Here is a 21,589-nt window from a genome sequence, read left to right as displayed (position 1 = left end):
CTATTATTAATTTATATTTATTGAATTTTTTAACACTATTTTCTTAATTTAAATTTATTTTCTATTTTTTTAGTTCGGTTTTCTATAAAAAGCGTGTTTTTTTAGTTTTTTTAAACTATTATTTATTTTCTACTTTTTAGTTTGGTTTATTTATAATAGCCTGTTTTTTTTAATTTGAATTAAGTTTCTTACCTTATCGACTATAGATGAAAATTATATAAATTAACAAAAATCATATTTTGCAAATTGAAAAATGGAATAATTTTATCAAATTAGTGTATTGTCATCGGTCCTCGATAAATCTACAAAGTTTGAACGAAATCTGCCCGTTTAAAGTGGGTCAAAATCGCGCCCAAAGAAGTCGGTTACAAACAAACATACAAACATACATGTGAAGCTAATAAAAAGCTAATAAAAAAAGCAGATAACCTGTTGGTTCAAATGTACAATATTCTTTCTGTTTCTTCTGACCACCTGAATAAGCACACTCTATAGATATCATCAAGAAAGTAAATTTATCTCAGGAGTATGTTTATTACATGTACCACATTTCACTATAGGCAGCAGTGTGCCACCTTTCGGTGTTGAAAATTGATAAGGCGTATAAATTGATTCGACTGTCTTCTCATCCCGTGGCTATTCAAAATTCGTGAGAATATTAAAACAGTGGGCATGGTGAAATAAGACTTGCGGACTTGCTATATTAAAACAACTAGGTAACTGAATGCATATGTAAAATTAAATTAGAGCATGTAACGACGAAGTCACTGGAATAATCCGGTTTACACCTATTTATGTATCTACTCTGAACACATAGAATTGTTGAATAAAAGGCGATTTGAGGGATATAAAAAGGTACGGAGCTGGTCAAAAACCTAAAAAAAATATATGTGACAGAAAAGGTATTATAACGTAAATAATTGTAATACTGAATTAAATGACTAATATAAAGAGGGCATGATAAAAATTTAAATTAATGTCTCTTTAAGAAATGCTGCTTTAATAGTTATTTGAAAGTATATCTTGATGGAACCTTACGTAAAGACTCTGACCAGCTTTTCTGAGCAAAACGGCTCTTACGAAAAATGAGTCAGATGGAAGTTCAGTTCGATGAAGAGGAGTTTGAAGCAAATTACTTGAAGAACGCACTATGTCATTTCTGTCTGCCACGACATACAAACAGAAATTATAATCTACGTTTAAAATATATAGGTCCTATATACTTGTAGGATTAATTAGACTCGAATAAAGAAGGCAAAGTAATCTGAGTTTTCTCCAGTCGCGTATTGTAATGTAATTGTAATTTGGCCTGTAATGAAATATTTGATTTCAAAAATATATATTTTTCATATAAATAAAATGTCAAACCTTTGTCATCGTCTCAATTGATAACGCATTTGTCGGTCCTTTTAAATTCTCGCTGAATTTTGTGCTTTGTTTCAATTTTAAGTACTTTAGCGGGAATTCTACAGTAAATGAGGAAACTGGTCAAATTTAAATATATTGTGGGTTTAGTTGCACATGGTAAGGTCAACAATGAAGAGAGTGTTAAATGAGGAGGACTAAGAGTGAGTGTATTGAGGTTTAGCGACTCAACCATTCTTAGCAATTGTTTACAGCGATCATGACGCTCGAAGAAGCAAGTGTTGAAATCAGCAACAACTATTAGATGTTTGTTAAACGAAAGCAAACTCACACTAAGGCTCAAGAGATGAGATATACTTAATATTCTTGGTGTATAAGCAACGCTAATTACTCTAAAGCCAAGGTCACAGACACCTCCAGCGATTTTACCAATGCTACCATCGTGTGCGTTTCATTAGATATTTTATTTTTGTAACAAAAGATTTTAATATTATCTAGTATAGCATTTAAAATACATTGATAAGGCTCTATGAAAGTTAAGTGACACTGAGCCCTGAGGTATGAATTGTCAAATTAATTTTAAAGTTACGTTAGGATTCGAGTACTCACTGCAGTAATCCAACTCACATTAAGGCCTTCGAACTTTGTTTATCTAGTACAGTGAGAATATTTATTAAAAATCGATTTGTTTATCTACTAATGACGTACTTTTAATATTCGTCCCCTTTTCCTTATCAAACAAATGGAATACGTTTGGCATATTAACAATTTTGGCAATTAAACAAAACCTTTTATTAACACGAATTATTATATTTAGTATTTTTAATTTAATAAAAAAAAACAACATATTTTATTTATTAAATATTTATTATACAAAATCTTAATGTTATTTATATATGGCACCGAAACATTGATGCAAATAAAAAATCCAGAGTAAATCAATGAGTAGGCACAATATACATATGTACAAGACATGGCCGGATCGCCGACGACTGTTGCAAATATACAATATATACATATGCTTTATATTAAAAACTGTTTATTAGAGTAATAACATTACTGACTCTGAGGTATTTGCCGTAAAAATAGCGGACATCGTTTGTGTGAAAAGTCGTTTGTAAGGTATTTGTAAACGCGATACGGTCGCATCAGGGTTATGGAGCAACTTAGTAGCATGAGCAGCGTTTCTTGGGGCAACGCGGCGGATACACGATGCATTGGTCCATACAATACACGTCCGCACCCTCCCTGCCAGCCAACTCGCCTACCGCCTCGCACACTTGTCTGTAGGAAATACAACTTTATTAGGCAAGTTGAATTGAATTAAGACGAACACTACGTCAAACTGAAGGACTTTTTCACTGGAAGGTAACACTGAAACGAATAGAATTAAAATGTAAACAGTATGTTTTAAGTTTCAGTAGAAAATTTTTGTTCTAAAGCCCTAAAAATATCTCTTCTATAACTTGTTTCACTGAATCGAGAATATCGTATCATGTTCGTTTAAACCGAGCTATTACAGAAGAGGAAAAGCTCATACAAGTTATTAAAGGCTTTACTCACGGGCAGTGGCAGAGTGCGTCGGGGCAGTTGGGAGGATAGCGGAGACAGTTGGTCTGACACCAGCTCAACATCCCCGGGATCACGCGGTATGATTCCGACGGAACACACACCTGTTCCCTGGACAGCCATTGGACGGAATTAACGTCATACATTTATTATAATAATTAATTGACTCGGGTATTATTTCTGTCATACCATAATCATTATTAAAGTTCGTAAAGTATAAACAAATTAGGCTTAAGAAATAAGAATAAAATCTACAACGTAATAAGGGACACAAATTCATTTCAAATACCAATGAATATTATTTTTTTTAAGGATTTTTTTTTAACAAAGACATTATTTACAATTTTTATCATACCATAATATATTAGTCACAAAGAGCACATTAGACACGGACTGTTGTTTATATACAAAGAAAATCAATAATAGTTTTTAAGTTTCCATTACAACACGTGATGTTAGTCACAAGTCACAACACATAGCTATATGAAAACTACAATTTAACATATAATGAAGACAACAAAACATACAGAGAAGTTATTTACACTAGGAAACCCTCCCTGGGTATGTCGGAGGTACGACCACACCGTCTACAGTGGCGTAGCTGAGATCTCACACATCCTAGTACTTAGTAGAGTTCCTCGCCACGAATAATTTGAAGAATAACAAATATGTTAAACTTATAAATTGATTTGCTGTTTCTTGCTTTTCGTGAAAATGAGCGTAATCTTTATACGTTTATAAAAACGGGGTTATAAAGATAAAACCTTCTTGACGGATGTTATTATTGAATGGAAAATTTTAATGAGTGTTCCTGTGATAAGCGGCGAGTGTTTCTTAATTGACTAATTTATAATATAGGACATTTTAATAATTTTTTTTCTATAAAAAGTTTGTATATGTAGTAAAAATTTTTCGTGAAATGCAAGAAACATCGTTCAACAGAATCTGTACAGGAAACATACGAAATGAAAAACTTACCACAACCTTAATTTTTATTTACACTAAAACCACTACAAGGAAACTACCAAAGCAGCTACGCCACTGTCCAACCCTCCCTGAAACTCTTATAACATTAAACAAATACCTAATGACGAAGGGACTTATATCCTCCTCTGTTTCACTATCAATATCGTTGCTGAAAGAAAATTGTCTATTACACACTGAACAAATATACACACGGATTATAGGATGACACATTCAGAACGTTACCTCTGTATCAAATGCTGTTTTTGTATAATCTTTCCATTTCTGTAATATACATATATATAATAACATATACAAGGATATATAATACATTGTAAAATATATACAGACGATAAGTGTATATAAATAGTATAATATTTAATAATGCAGTACATACAACGAGGCGTTTTGTACCTGACGACGAGAGGGAAGACGTTTTGCGGCATGTTGTAGTCCCTGTAGTAGAGGAGGAAGGGGTTGTCCCGTCGGAGCCCGTCAGCGAAGGCCGGGGGCAGACCACCCGTGTTGGTGATGACGGCCACGTCGGCGCAGTTACGGAAGGTCTCGGAGCGGCCACAGCCGACCGCCTCCGTCCCGTTCGGACAGATACCCCACATGTTGCCTGTAATGCACTTCACATGATCCACATTGCGTTGCATTTTTGTTTTAACCAGATTATTGTAGCAAGCAACGCTATTTGAAATTTATTTACAAGTTTAAATTAGGACTTTAAGAATTATTTCACTTTTTGGTCTTCGTAGCTCCGATCAGTTTTGACAAAACGTTTCTTTAATATTGATTTTACTATAGCTCCAGATAGTAACCAACCAAGTACCAGAATGTTGGTACTTGGTAGGTTACTGATTGGGAGGCTGGGAACTTCAAGCTAATGTTATTCGTCCTCCCGTCTCTTTGACTACAAAAAAATTTTACTTGCCAGTATAATATGTCCATTGCAGGACACACTGTGTGCAAGTGACGTAGGGCGGTAATCGAACTCTGTATCTGAAAGTGTCCTTCTTCGCTGTGTCAAGAGGAATCAAGAACCTGTCCTCTCTTGTACCGGAAATGAAAAGTGGGTACCTGAGAAAAATATACGAAAACTGATTTACATCTACTTGCTCATAAATACTTTTTACAGGCTATGACAAAATGCTAAGTGGAAAACGAGAGAAGTGATGAACTAGTAAGTTTTACATCTAAAATAAAATTATTTAAGATAGCAAAATATTAAAATAGATTCTTGTATAAAGTACTTTTACATTTAAAAATTATGTACGTATTATATTTCCGAACCTATCAAAGCATTCTTGAGTGGCTTCCTGATTAGGATTATTGTTGGGACACAGCTTCAACACAAACGCGCCGAGGTGGTTTGCTGTCAGCTCCACTTCTACTTCAATTTCCTGTAATCAAATAATTTCTCTGTATACAATATTGTAGAAAACGGTAAGAAGCGTTCACATGACGAAACTTGTTTAAACTTTAAAACCACTGAATTCTCAGGATTATTGATCACACACCAGGGAAACAAATGTACTTAAAATTACTTTTATATATTGAGTATGCGACAAAATCGACGCTACTGAAACATTAACCTACGTCTAGCAAGATATGAACATGTTACTATCTCGAACTGTTACCTGCCCCACACTATAATGACGTGTTATGATTCCTTTGCCATACATGCCGCCAGCCTCATGAGGACGAGGTTCGCTGAGGTGCTCCGCGTCACCACACACCCCGCACTTTCCTCCGTTCTGTTCCCACTGGACTAAACATACATATCAGCTGAGACATAGCCGTTCGTCATATAGCTTTTAATATAGTAGATTAATAATGGAAAGATTGACTTTATTGATAAAGAGAGACGAAACCTCTCAGCATTCCATGGAAATTAGAATCACCGTGCGGGTGCCGGGTCCATTGTGTTGCAGGGAAAGAAGCTTTAACAGTGCCTAGGACTTGCAACCCAGGTGTAGGTTAGGTGAGGCCCCTATCTAATTTATGCCAAAGGAACTTTATTCTTTGAGTACTCTGTACTTGGATATCTAATTGCATATGTTGTATAGACAATAAATAAAATATAGGGATTATATCAGGAAAAGAAATAACAACTTGTAGGCTTTGAGCGAAGAAACTAACGTTTAGCTTTCATTATGTTTGAAGTGATAATATATGTATAAAAAATTAAGTTTTTTAGCCAATAACTCACATAATGTCTTTAGATTTCCAATTTAGATTTCCATGTTTATATTTTTGAAAAGAGTTCGTTTATAAAACAGACATATTTTTTTCTGTATACTTTTTACACGGCTACCAATTTAAAGTCAACCTTCATCTTTATTCATGTGTAGTGTATTTTAAACATGATTTATGTTATGGCATGTTAGAGTTCTTTAAACTTTGTAAGATTTTTATCGCTCAAAACTCCGTGTCACCAGAAAACGTTTAATAACAATCACCACAACTGCATATTCTGTATGCAAAAGGCGTTCCAGACAAATGGCTGTTTAAGAATCCACAAAGCGTCACGTCAAGAGGTTGTCGATAAGTCATTTATCTTAATTAAGTTGAAAACCAATAACCAGCAGAGAGCTTGCTCTCAAAAAAAAACATTTATATTTTGAATTATAGTTTCTGATTAATTATTATAATATTCTGAGGTATAACAGCAAGGATATAAGATCGACTGACCGGCATAACCGCCGCAGAATAACTCGTTATCATTGTAATTAACGGGATTGGGGAAACCGAATCTCCACATGGAATTCCTCGCTGGTGGATCCATGAGGCGACCGTGACCTTCAGCGACACGACGACCACTACCTAACATCTGAAATCAAATAATACTTTATCATTCTTGGAGACTAGGCAATGTAATAGCTTTAAATATTTTTTTCTTTATATATAATCTGTGCTTCCGAGTTCCGGGTCCAATATATTTATACTACAACACAATTAGAACACGTCTACTAATAAAATTCATGACTTCTTTGAATCTTTGGTGACTTTTAAGAACTATTCTCTCACTTTTAAATAGTCTCGACTTACTTGTAGTAAAAATATCCAGTATGTTAAAAACGACGTGCCGTTCCTCCTTCTTATCTCCATCTTGAATAAAAGAAAAAAAGCACTTAATAATGGTATATATAAAAAATACTTATCGGTAAATGTAAAGGTAATGCATATAAAAACAAACGATCCGACATTTAAAAATTGAATTTAATTATTATGTAATCGATCGCGTAAATAATCAACCGCCCTTTAAGACATATGAAAGAGCCGAATCGATTATCGAGTTATCTTTAATCGATGTTCAGCAAATAATGAAAATACTTTCGTTTACTATCGATCTTTGGTTAATGTATTTACGTTGAGAAAAGTTCAGCACGAGTGTGCGGTTGCGTCGTTAGCTCTTTCATCCCTTGAGCGCTAACTCGTAGATTTTGCGGTTTAACCTTAATATGTCGATCTATTAATGTGTTTAGTTGCTGTGTAGCAATTAAGATAACCTAATTAATGCTAAAGTTTTGTTCACCATCAAAAATATTATTCAGAATGTCTAAATATTGGTGGAATATATTAATGAAGTGCACCTACAACTTGTATAGCTATACATTAAAATAGCTTGTTATATATTCCTTGTAAATATGTATCGTTACAAACCAGTGCCTATTTTAAGTTTTATAGTTATGTATAAAATCGTCGAATTCTCGATTACTTGATGTAAAATTTTATACTAATTAAATAAATTTTTATGGTGTGCATACACAAGCACTTCCTGCTTAAAGGATGCCCTGGTCACTCAAATTATAAAGAATCATAAATTGAAACAATGAGCTGTTATTACTAAACTATTACTATTATCACATTAAAAGTCGACTTGGTATTTCAATCGATTGACTATTTCAACGTCTGGTCATATAAAAAGATATTATGCCTTCTAAATATGTATCACATGTCCAAAAAAATAAAGACGCTCTTTTCCTTTTATGAGTAATGTTCGATGATCATTCGTATGAAGTTCTGGCTAATAATTTGCATACGAACTTGAATAACACAACTGTCAGGGGTAATGTGGACGCTTTATCACAATGTATGTCTTTTAAACCATAATGTCCTTCTGCGGATTTACATACGTCATACGTGATAGGCTTGATGTATATAATGTTAATATTAAATGTATGATAACTATTACTGTATGTTTAAAAAGATATAAGTGATAATCTTTTAAGAGGATTTTTTCAAGAATTAATTACTAGGGCGTTTGTATTAATTTGTGCGTGTTACCTAGTAAAAAAAATATCCTCAAATTGTATGTGTGGAGTATGTTTGCAAGTGATGTCTTCATGTTGAGCCGCTTGTGGTTAGATTTTGTCAGATATGTACACGTTAAAATGAGAATTATAAATATTAATACGAATTTACTATAAATAAATTCTACAGTCAGCATTGTTTATGAAATACAAAAAAAAATGCTGATATGAAAATACGCTTACTTACACAAAGACGAATGTAAAATATACACTTAGAAAGAATAAAGACGGTTTTATTTTATCGCTTAACTATTGAGAGGCTAAAAATTTTTTTGTACATGTATTACAAGGTAGATAAGTACACGGATCTCGTCATCTCCGAAACATCTCAATTGTCACTCCACATGACTCGCCAGGGTCGGATGTTGAACCAAACTATTCGCCTACTATGACTGACAATGACCTCAGCATAGACCACACTCCACAGGGCAATCGTTGCGACAAGGACATTTTACAGCAAACTTTTCATTAACTTAATGACTTCGATGTACAAAGCTTAATATAAACGGTAAAACGGCGTAGTAAAATAGCATATATTTAGCATATACGTATGTTATACTAGTGTTTAAATTGGACTGTTAAGTTTAAGTTACTTAAAAAAAAATGTTTTTTCAATTCTCGCTTCTTTATAGATCAAAACCAGAAACTGAATAAATTCGAAAACCGCTTATCGCAGAATTTAAAAAAATATATGATGTAACGCTTAAAACATCATTAAACTTAATTTTGATCGTTGAACATTAACTTCCACGTATTTTAAACTGATAGTAAGTGAAGATAAACGTCTTGATAAAACAGTCAAAATTATACCTTATTACGTGTAAATATTATTTAATGAACAGATTCTTCTTACTTAAAATAATGTTTAATACAGCCTGCTCTTATTACTAGTCGCTAAGGACTCGACGCTTCGGAAAATATTATTATAATATTTGTAAACAAACAAGCTACAGAGATCCTTGGATACATTTTAAGTTAACTTAAATCATCTTAATACGACTTGCCGTGGAAATGAAACATCTGTGTCAGCAACAATCTTTCATATCGAACATTAATCAATTTTAAAGTTCTCGTTATTTTTCAACGTCAAAATTCAACTTAAATTGAAAAACGCGGTCATTAACATTAAAAATTAATCTTTATATTTGCATTTTAATAGCATCTGTGCAAATGTTAACCAACAAGACCGAAATTATTTTAGGGCTCATAATAAACAAATTGTTTAAAAGCTAAATGATAACGAAGTTTTATTTATTTGTGTTCCATTTCTAAGCCACGAATAGAAATTTTTATCAATGATTACGTTCAGAAATAGTTCTCATTGAAACAGCCATTGATATATCTGAAATACTTTTAAAACTAAGTTCTGTTTACGAAAATAAACACAAACTAAAAGACGCCCTTGATTTAAGTTCCCTTAATTGAGCCTCGAGTGTGTTAAAGAACGTATAAATTTTTATTATTTTAGGTGTGACCCAATACAACGAATGCGTCACAAGTCATGAGAACTGTAGTGAAAGTAATTATTCAATATGATCACAGATACCGAGCGGCGTGTCATTACCGGTCATTTAAAATAATCGAATGTGGACGAGCACCGACCATATACTATAAAATAATGTACACTCATATTTTGCATACGTTTACTTTAATAAGCTGTCTTCAGATTCGCGGTTAAATATAAGAATAATGGCATAGTTGACAATTCATTTTAATATAATTTTGTTACGTTGGTAACATTGATTTAATTTTTTAATTTACATTGACGTATTCATCCAGATTTTAATGTTTTATATTTACATGTTTATACAGTAAGCAGACACATTAGTTTTATGTATAAATTGTAAACTATATACATATATATACACTTAATATATAACAAACCAGCAGACGGTCTGTGGGTAAAAGGCTGCCATTATATTGTAGTGTTACTCAAGAGTCTACAAGCAATAGTGAAGGATATTTATATCAGATTTAAAGGGTATTATCAGAGAGGGTATAAAGGCTTCTTTATTATTCAGGTACTCTCATCCAACACATCAGAATCATCTGAAGTAGGTTTTTTTAATTAGAATTGGACAACGCTTGGCAATCCTAGCTAATACTAAGCCCATATGCAGCCTTACACTATCTCAGTAAAAGCCTATTCAACCTTTTCCCTGAGGAACAACAAATGATTACTGATAAAAGTGAAAACAATAACCATATTTTTGTACGTTGAGAGGGTGTTGTTGCAGTACGCTAACCCAAAAAACACTATCAATCACTTGTGTCTTCACCTTCAGTATGAATTGCGTATCGATTACTTTACCTTTAAGAGAATAACAATTTAATAAAACATCTACATGTTAAACTCTCACTAGCTTTATAAGTATATAATAACTTAATCGCTTAATTAATTCCTACTAGAATGGGTGGGTATAAATATATCTTCTCTCCATTCAACGATAAAGATTTCAAGGGAACATTTGATCGTTATATAAGCTATTACTCCTTCGAGTTAAGTTGAGACACGAGCAAAGCAAAAGTTAAGTTCAGGTTTGACAACGATCATGTAAAAGATACATCGACGTCAAATATTGACAAGATGATTGGTACTCTGGTTTCAGAGGCTGATGTCTCATTTAAAAAGAAAAACTTGGTTATCAACGTGTTTACTGACGAGACCTTCCTATTAACGTTGAGGAAAAATATGTATTTTTAATTACAAGTGAAATGAATGGATTTCTTTTTACCCAACCTTAAAGGTTATACGGTGTAAATAGTAAGTTGGTTTTTCCTCGTAAGTCATATGTGAGAAAAAAAAATCACCTGTGTTGATATAAAAAGGAGCACATAATTTTTTCATATTTTATCCAAAGAGGATTTTTTGGATAATTCATAGAATATAACAAAAAAAGTTAATTTCTTAAAATATTAAACTGGTACAAAAATTGTGAATAGTGACATTTATTTACGTAAAAACTGTAAAGGGACAAAAAACTAGATAATAAGATGTAAATAATTAAAAAATATTTAATATATTTCCAAAAAAAACTTTAAAACTCTTAAGTTCAATTTAAACTTTAAAGCTAACTTCGTAAAACGTTTTGCACGCTATACATATCCGGGTACAGAAACTCGTAGAAATATCCGTAAATAAATTTCGGATTACATTACTGATTCGATGCAATTACTAGGAGCCGTAAGAAAAAATCCGACAAACAGTATTCGCCATTTTGTTTATTGAAAAAAGTATCAATTTATTTCTTCTCATATAATTATGTTATGAATCAAGATTAACGAAGTCGTAAACACGGCTTAATGATGAGCACATGTATGACGACTGATTTATTCAACATTTACTTCGCATAAATACATATTTCAACTGGCAATCACCACATACAATGTATTTAAAATGTTCACCAACAAACGGAATCAAATTTTTTATATGACTTGTATATTGAGTTTCTTTTGTCGCTTCCGTATAAATTTTCTTTTAAAAATTTACATTCATTAAACGTATATGAAGGCTTTATATTAACTAGAAATGACAATTAGCGATGTTTATAACATTTGGTCGGTCAGTGGCTTGCCCTTGGCATTCATACGACATTGTGAGCGAGGGCTACACCTGTTAAATAAACTTGAGATTATAAAAATACTGCGACTTAGTCGCAGTCTGTTGCGAGCAATACTTTTCACTGATAATCTAATTCAAAGATATAAATTAAAAAATACATAATTATCTATTTTCATAGACTATTAGTACTAGCTTCAAGATTAAAATTAAATTAGTAAAATACTATCGTCCTCATTAACTTTAATGATATTTCAAACAAAACGTGAAGCGACAATTACGAACTTATGACATTGTGACACGTGCACGGTCCCGTTATTATTTGACACTTTGCATATATAACGTATGTATGATCTATAACTGTCATGACATTAGAAAACAGTACAACACGAAAAAAGGAAACGAAAAAATAATTCAAATATTAATTATGATATAAAATTTTATTATTTATCAACATTGCCAGTAAGTTATAATTTTTATGTTTTGATATTAAATAAGGTTTCATATTTATTTTTACATGATAATTTCGTGTGTATGTAAAATATAATTACGCTAATTTAAGGCGTGCCTTTAAATAGTATAATAAATAATTTGAAAGTAAATTTGGAATGCAAATGTTACAATATATTTTGTCAACATCAAATACGGTGTAACAGAATTCTATATATATAAACTAGATCAGTCCCCTGTAATAACAATAAAACCGGTTATCGGTAATTGCAGTGTTTGGAATCCGATCGCCGCGCCTTTAGTACATCACTTCCTTATTCGTTGGTGATTTTTTTTTTGTTTACTTTTTTATATACAGACGCTAGCACACGAGCTACTATTGTTGGACCTTACTAAAGTCGACGAACAAGATTTTTAACCACGTAAATAAATATGTATATTTATATTCATATAAAAACTAAATAAAATTATGGTGGTTGTGTTCTTAATACATTGTTTCGTCCAGCCCATATTTAAGTTAATAATATACTGACATTTTATGTGAATACCATCGGCGAAATAAATTATAGATTAATAGTCATTAAATGAAGAACGTCAACAAAAAAAGTAAATGTTAAGGCAATTCCAAAAATATTCAACCGGCACGTCATTAATTAAGTTTATAATTACATATAAATACCGACAGACGGACAGTTGGACATAAAGAAACGTTACAGACGAAGATTCATTAATGAATACGAAATTATTCTGACGACAAAATCATACCAATATTATAAATGAACAAAATTTTATGAAGCTTTACGGTATAGCTTAAATGTCATAACGTAAACATTACTTCTGAATTTTGATATATTTATAACATAACAGATCCATGAAATGCGGCGCGAAATTATAAAACATGCTCACATAATCTGTGGTAATTTTTTTTTTTAATTCACATAACGTTTTCATTAAATACTGGCAATTAAAATAATGTGTATTCTGATATAAAACATAACGATAACACGACCTCATTTACACTATATTGTCCCTACACGTAAATAACCACGACTCCGTCCGCGTTTAAACATTAACCAGGTTTTTATTCGTGCCATAGAAAACACTGTCATGTCAAAACTTAGTACTTATGAAAAACATTGTATCTTCAAACTAAAAATTTATAATAAATAGAGATATTTTTTAAGGTCATGTATGTGACAAATTAAACTAAGCTTCTAATTAAATTATACGATGACGCTCTGTACTACAGTCCTCCTTAATGTTATTCCACGTAACAATAAAACTTAACAATTTCAATACGTTATTGTTTTTTAATAGAATGTTATCGATATTATAATTCCTTAACAATGTGACAGTTTAATTGATTGCTCGACCTTTTGAGATCTGCTAATATATTCATGACAGTATTAAATGTTTATTGTTTTGTTGTATAGAAGTTTTTTGTCTATGTCATCTATACTTTATGGTCGTATAAAATACATATATCGTTTTAATTTTTCCTTATTAAAGCGATGTTGCAATCTTACGTAATAATTATCGTTTGTATTCAAAAGAAAAACTTTTTTTTTCATCAAATTTATTTATTTTATGAAACTGTGTAGAGGTTTTATATGTTTCACGTAAGGGAACACGTCACCGCCTGAGTTCTTGCTATTAATGTTGGATCTTTCTCACATACTTAGTACTAGGTCGCATTAAATAAATTAGTTTGTTATTCAATTACATACATTTTTAATAAGCGTTTTCTACATTAAATTATTATTGTTATTATAACATTTTTATCAATATTTTGTACGTAATAAAGTCATTACGAATTATAATATTTTTTGTTTTTTTTTTTCGTCATACGATATATAAAGTATAAAATGAGGTTAAGATTTTCACAAACATAGTTAACAAACTTATATTAATAAAATTTTAAATTGTAAATTGACACCACTCGATTATATTTGAACATTTGATTTATTGTCTACAAAACCACACTTACTAATCTAAAAATTATACGTGGTTTGAATAATTTTATTGCCTACGATTTCTATAAAAACCGTTAAAAAATAATATCCCATGAAAAAAGAAACCGAACAACGGTCCAACTTAATGTTCTTAGGCCTCCTTGTTATTTATAATTTTGAGAGAATTATTCTAAACAAAAATAACGTTATTAAAATAGGTGCTAGCAATACATCACCGATCATAAAAAATACTATCAACAACCACGCAGAATCGATTTAATACAAACATTAGTGACACTTATAAACGTTATAATAAGTGTATGCTAATAAAAAAGTTAAAATATTAAAAAAATGGTAATAAAAGCTCTTTAAAATCATTAAACTTTCAACGAGTGACTTAATTGCCACACCAAGTAAAATGAAGACGCCGAGAATAATGGAACGATCTTGGCCTTATTTAGTATTACAAAGTGATTTTATGTTAACAAAATATATAATATATAAATAAACACGAAGTTACATTTACATCATAATGTATAGAAAATATGTCTGAGTAAATCCAGGCGACAAATAATCTTCTCGGCGTTCCTTTTAAGCCCAAATGATTTTTTTGCTTTATCTTCAAGGTGTACCTAACGTAACCTCAAAAACTGGAATTCTTAAAAGAATATCGTCAACAACAGTAACATTTTAAAAAAGTAACGCTTTGTTTTTATGACCCATATCTAAATTTCATTAATGTATTAAAATTAATATAAGAGGTTATAAAATTATTTGTATATGTAAAATATATGTATCATATTATATTGTCGATATATAAATTATTTCTCATCTTAAAACTAACAGCGATATCACATTATAACTAAGGAGATACTTGATGTATTGAAGTTATGTAATTACTGTCAAGAGACAATAGGAATCAATAATATCACACCACTATAAAAAATAATAAAAAATAAAGATTTTAAGTTAAAATAGAAATAACTTTTGAGCTTATAAAAGATTTTTTTAAATAATGTTGGAAATTCGCCTTTATAATTAAACATATGTGTATAACTTGGATCTTGAGCAGAGATCTTGTTTTTGGACGACAATAAACATGTATAGTTTACGATATAAAATTGTTTTCGTAAACAGTAAATAAACATGCTCTTACAGTTGCGAAGACCGTTTTAAATCACACAACTTTATATTAGCGGTGCGTTAAATTGATTTATAGAAATATTAATTAATTCAGAATTATTTTTAATGTCTACGCACACCAAGTAACTATAAGAGTACTCCTGTTTATATAAAAATTCATAAATAAAGGCTGAAATGCGAAAGAACTGATCAATGGATCAAACGAAGAATGATTCATAGTTATTCATACTGCTAACTGCAAAATTAGATGCACATTTGAACTTCAGCGTCGTGAGAATGAACGATACAAATACTGAACTACACTTTTTGATACCTGTAAGTAATAACATTCCAAAATAAATATATTATTCTACTTTTTAAAACATTCTTTTCAATTTAAATTCTATGAACTTGTTTATAACCTAAAAAAAATAATTGCGCCATAATTTAAATATGGCGACGAGTAGTGTCAAAGACGCGATGTGATCTATAAAATAAGGAGTGTTAAAACAGCCTCAAAACTTTCCAGATAAATAAACATGATGATTAATATAACGAAAACACTAAATCAAATAAAAACATTTTAAAAAACTAGTTGTTTAAATAAAATTATTTAGAATCACCGTGCCGATGACCGCTTCAGTGATGATTTGCATAACTTAAGATGTTTTAAAAACTTCGGATTTATATTATAAGTGAAAATGTAGTCAAAGTTTGTTGATCCCGAACACTAAATCATATTTTTTATATTAGTTTTACGGTAAAAATATCATTTTGATGAAAACAGTTGATCGATAATTATGAACAGTTAGTAATTAAGTTTATTATTTTGTAACTGTTTTGTATATTCTAGACACTTTATTGTCGCAGACCATTCGACAAGTATTTAGTCTTAGAATTAAGTAATGTGAAACATTTAATATAATACAATTTATGATATTTTATAATTCTATGACGTAAATTGTATCTGATAACACGATATTATTCCCATCTATATTTCATGTACATACACCTATGTGTACACACATTTCATGTACATACGTAGGTATATGTACATGAAATACAGATGAGAATTACTTATTCGAGGAAATCTATCTACGTAATGAAATACGAAACAATATTTATCGAATTTTGTTGTTGTTTTAATATACAATAAATAAATAAGTAATAAGAATAATAGCATTTTGAATAGCATTTAGTCAAGCCGAATTCTTCGTTTAGAAACTCGTGGATACTTCTAATACTTAATAAGTTGAAGGTCGTCAAAAATGTTCGTGTTAATTCCCCCGAGTGGACAGCTTACTTGTTAACAAACGGGGGCGTTAGATGAGTTAGAGTAGTAAATTTATTTAATTCATCAAAGCAATTTGGACGTGAATCGCGCTTGTATTAATGACATTCAATTATATATTTTTTTCCTTCAAGTATTGAACTTTCAACTCGACTTTTGATGTAGCGGTTAAATGCTATTCTCAGTAACCTAACCACAAGTGTACGTCACGTTGCATACGAAACGTTCACTTCGTATGATGCAGTCTTAGATGAAGAGAAATATTGTGCGTTGAAATAAAAGTAATATTTTCGGATTTAATCGCGATTTTAATTATTTTAACTACATACTCCCGACGTTTCGTTTACTTTGCAGCAACCGTGATCACGGGCAGACGAGATGAAGAGATCTTAGATCTCATTACTGTAGTACGTTCTTCGGGTTCGGCCCTCAGCTGGGCAGATATACGTGATGTAACCTACTCTGTTGTTAGTTTCAACTTAATTGTAGCTGTTAGCCCTATTGGCTTTGAAAGCGTCACCAGGAGGGGAAATTTAAAATACAAACCCTATGATATTCCTTTTTCGTTGGAGTATCGTCACGATCATAAGTACAAATCACTTATGTGTTTAATGTCCCTGATCTTCATCTTGTGATTTTATATGATCCTTACATTTATATACCATAACATAACTTAAATGTTGAAACTAACTAAATAGTTTGCGACTATACTTTCTTAGACAGGTAGTCTTCCAGTGTCTAACGAATACTTAAATTAAATAGTTTTAGGTACATGCTTACCAGACTAACATTTACATATAGTGGATATTGTTGTACAAAATATATTGAACATGTATAATAGATTCAAATCCTACAAACAGTTTTATCGACCACGATTTTAATGAGTTTGTTCTTCTTGTGATAGTTTATAATAATATTAATAAAAAAAAATATGAAGGTTCTATTCCGTAAAACTTATGTAAACTTAAATAGTTCTGCAAACAACCAAATCATTTCTTTCGTTTTAGAAAACTAAAGCGAAAAAAAGCTCTCAGAAGACGGCATTAGATGCAATCTCCTTGTGTAATATACGAAACCTTTGTATTGTTACAAATTTCGAGCCCGAATCGACATATTTATGATCCGTGTTAATCAACATGAAAATACATAAGCAATTATAATATATTTATCAATATAAAGCATATAATTTAAATCTCTACACAATAAATTGATATACAATTTTTATTAAATTGGATATTTTTTTTGTCGGCTAAACGTTCAGTGATTTAGAGGCGACCAATTTATTTTTCCACAAAAAGGTATCTAATTTAAATTCCCGACCAGGGCTGGTTTCTAAGGTGAGTGAGAAATGTCACGTGTCATTGACATTTGGCCAAAAAATTGTTATACTCGAAGGAACATCGATTTGTTAGCATAATAACGCTATTTGCGTCAACATCTTGGCTATAATCAACTTAAATAATTCTGCTTCGGTCTTTACGAGAAATGAACCCATTATGTAGTATTATTGTTCGTAAACAAACCTTCAACAATATAGTACCTAACAAAAAAAGTTAACTGTCATTATAAATAGAAAAAAAATAATAATTTTCGTTACGTTCTGAAATCATCTTATTTATATTATCTGTCTAGTTTCCATTTCCAAATTTAAATACGTTATTATTTCAAATTCAGTGTATTAAATTATTTTCTGATGACGGAATGAACCATTGAATTTAAATAAAAAATTAATATTAGTTCACCAAAAACAAACGCCGGCACGTCACACGAAATATGTCAATTCTTTTAAATGCACGGCCCTGACAACTCTGTGTAAAGAACACAACAGACAGTTTCCTTATTGAGGCAGTCAGTTTGCACCGTGTCACCAATTCGAGGAAATTGATTCACGAGACGAAGGCGTTGCAAAGGGTTCACAAACAATGATGATACACATTACACATAGAACCCTCACTTTTTACGCTTCAATATTTGTCCTTCGCTCACACATTCGTCTAAAAATGAATATAGGATAAAAAATTAAATAAAAATAGTCATTGCTTTTTGTAATAACATTTGAAGTAGTTTTGACGAAACAAATGTTATATATTATATCGCAATTTACACTGAAATTATTTAAAACTTAAACTTGACCTATCTGTTGAAATAATCGTAAGATCAAATGTACAAAATTCATCAAACAGACCCTTGATTTTAACATGCCTTTTTTCTTAATGTGAAACATCGTGTGCTTTAACATCTAACCTATTAAAAAAGAATTAAACCAAAAATTTTACGTTTATTGCAAAGTTTATTTATGAATAATTTCAAAATACCAAAAGATTTACACAGTGCAGCGCGTCCGAAAATAATTGTTATAAAATGGTTTAATGATTTGACAGATAAAATATATTACCAAATTATATGTTACCAAATTCGTTGGCAGATTCTGATATATTTTAATTACCAGTCACGACCATCCTTAGAAACTTATACAGAAGCTGCCATTCAATAATAATAGTAATAAATTATGATTTGTTTACTTAAGAACTAATTTTTTTTATGACAGATATTTAATGGGTTTGAAAAAATTGACTTTTGTCTGAAATTTATTGTTGATATTAAAAAGTTTAAACCGAAGCATGAGTCAGTGAACACTAAGAATTTAATTTAAGCTACCGTATAACAATTAAGACCTTATTGGTCTATACTTAAAGCTCATATTGGACTTTTCAATAGATTTTTGTTTTTATAAAAAAGTATGATTTTAAGAGTGATTTAATACGTCATAATTTTAGAGTCGTGGTCAATGTGAGCGGATGTTTTGCATTATTAATGAAAACAACTCAATTGATTGAAACTTATACTTACAACACCATTAAGATGAAAATAACGACATTTCCATAAATATCTTCATAAAAAGAATACAATTCTGTAGGATACGATAATTTTTAACCATAACTATCGCCATATAAAAATATTAACAACAGTTAATACATTGCTATATTTATTAATTATTTCTTGTTTATTCTGTTGTGAATCAAATGCGAAATGTTTTAAGTAATTTATAACATCTCGTTTACAAAAGCGCAAGATGTTTACATATATTATATACATATGAACGCTTTATTGCTTTATGGCAACACGCATCCGTGTATTTTAGAGCGCCAATTAGGATTTATGTACAAAACAAAATGCCAACAGATTTGAACAGTGGCAACATTTATTTATTTTAACTACCTATCAATTTAGATCGCTTTCGGCTATTTTTTAATCTGACCTTTATATTATTTTGTCTATGGAACTATTAGTCTTATTTGGTCTTAAGGCAGGGAACAATTTAATATTTTTAATTTCTTATAACATTTTATATTCAAAACTTTGTAAAAGTATTTTGAAATAGAAAAAAAATATATATGGAAAAGATTTTTCTCCAGCCAGCAACATTTTAGTTCGTCATATGACATCCATATAGTATTCAATACGAATACACATGTCGGTGATAATGCAAATTATTAAAGCACGCCAATTTCAACCTTAATTTTTAAGAATTAATGTAAAGATTTCAACTTACAACGTAACGTAATTCATTTATGAATCCGAAAATTATGTTACGTCTCAGCACGTGGTTGAGAGATTACAATTATATTAAATTTAAACAGCCACCTTGATGCTAATAAAACCTTCTTGTATGTGATTTAAGCTACCACTCGCCCTTATTGTGTTTAAAATACGAAAGAAACACATTTGTTACTCTTTGTAATAAGTATTTGTGTGTAAAACTTGAATGAGACAGAGTTACGGTTGTCACTTTAAATTATTCGACGGTAAAACAATCAAATATAGAGTATAAAAATAATATATAACGTCATCGTTAACTTGTCTGATATACAAAAAATAATACTCAGCATTTCAAGATCTTTGTCCAATAAGGAGATCAAGATCTTTGTCAAATAAGGATTGTACTGATTTGGAATCCATCTAATAACCTTAGAAATTTTCATACAATTTAGGTAAGCCAAATATTATTGAGATAAAAAGATGTTTTATTTAGACAAATCGTCAAAAACTACGGTTAAACTTTAAGCATGTGTTGTGAGTTCAAAAGCAACAGCTGTCTCAATTAGCCGTCTAGATTATTAATGAGGCCGTCTGTTACATCGCCGGTGTTCCTTATTAATCATTCATAGCGACTGGTTTTCTTAATATTTTTTATACGTAAACATTTCATGACAACTTTAACGTGCCACAAACACATTAAAGCGAAAGTAATTCAGCGTATAATGAAAACATTGCTTTGAGTATATTGATTTAAAGAAATGCTTTTAAGTGGTCGATCTGCGGAAAATGGCACTAAAACTAAGTGCTCGGGTCTGAGATCACGTTTGACATTACTAAGTCGCGATGAACTTAAGATAAATATATTGAAACATCAATCAGACGTCGTAAAATAAAAATATCAAGGAGCTTCTGGTAAAAGTATGAGAGAGACAAAAACAAACACGTGGACATAAAAGAAACAGGATATTAAGACTTAAGAGCTTTCGTTAAACGAAGTTCCTTAAGATAAAGAAGAAGTTTTTCGAAATAAGTCGTTATTAATTTCGTTTTGGTTTAAACTTGTACACACAACAAATGACATTGTCTTAATATGTCAATAAACAATAATTGATAATGCTTACATACAAAAATCTCATTACAAGTACCGAATTAGCTTCGGGACAGCAAACAGCGAATGTCACGGCCGCCAACTTCTTCTAACTGGTACTATTGACATTTTCACTCTTTGTCTCTGCCATTCGAAAAAGAATGTTGGCTGTTAGAGGCTGGATTGATAGTGACACCCACTCTTAGGTCCCGAGATAAAATTATATTTATTTTCCAATGCTGACCAAATATAGTAAATTTAAGCAACCACATATAGTTATTTTTTTTATAAAACACCTATACAACATCTAATAGTTTTTATCCAACCTAAATGACCAGAGTAGAAGCAAACATCAACAAAATATATATAATT

General features: G+C 30.9%; 1 protein-coding gene across 2 annotated transcripts in view; it reads right to left on the bottom strand.

Annotated features, from left to right (window-relative positions):
* Nucleotides 1-2,239: 2,239 nt before the first annotated feature.
* Nucleotides 2,240-21,589, bottom strand: part of LOC116767768 (uncharacterized) — a 31,486-nt gene continuing 12,136 nt past the window's right edge. The window contains exons 2-10 of one of the 2 annotated variants that reach the window (XM_032658244.2): nt 6,952-7,011; nt 6,595-6,733; nt 5,541-5,671; nt 5,194-5,303; nt 4,835-4,980; nt 4,312-4,519; nt 4,019-4,069; nt 2,929-3,045; nt 2,240-2,649 (exon numbers count right to left, since the gene is read on the bottom strand). In XM_032658244.2, coding sequence (XP_032514135.2) covers nt 2,532-2,649; nt 2,929-3,045; nt 4,019-4,069; nt 4,312-4,519; nt 4,835-4,980; nt 5,194-5,303; nt 5,541-5,671; nt 6,595-6,733; nt 6,952-7,011 — 1,080 coding nt within the window. In that variant the 3' untranslated portion in view covers nt 2,240-2,531. The remainder of the gene's footprint in view (nt 2,650-2,928; nt 3,046-4,018; nt 4,070-4,311; nt 4,520-4,834; nt 4,981-5,193; nt 5,304-5,540; nt 5,672-6,594; nt 6,734-6,951; nt 7,012-21,589) is intronic. The other variant, XM_061527279.1, reaches the window with a different exon arrangement.

The sequence above is a fragment of the Danaus plexippus genome, assembly GCF_018135715.1.
Source record: "Danaus plexippus chromosome 9 unlocalized genomic scaffold, MEX_DaPlex mxdp_24, whole genome shotgun sequence".
NCBI classification, from domain to species: domain Eukaryota; kingdom Metazoa; phylum Arthropoda; class Insecta; order Lepidoptera; family Nymphalidae; genus Danaus; species Danaus plexippus.
Note: the sequence above shows the minus strand (reverse complement) of the source record. Positions and strands in the feature narration are given on the sequence as shown.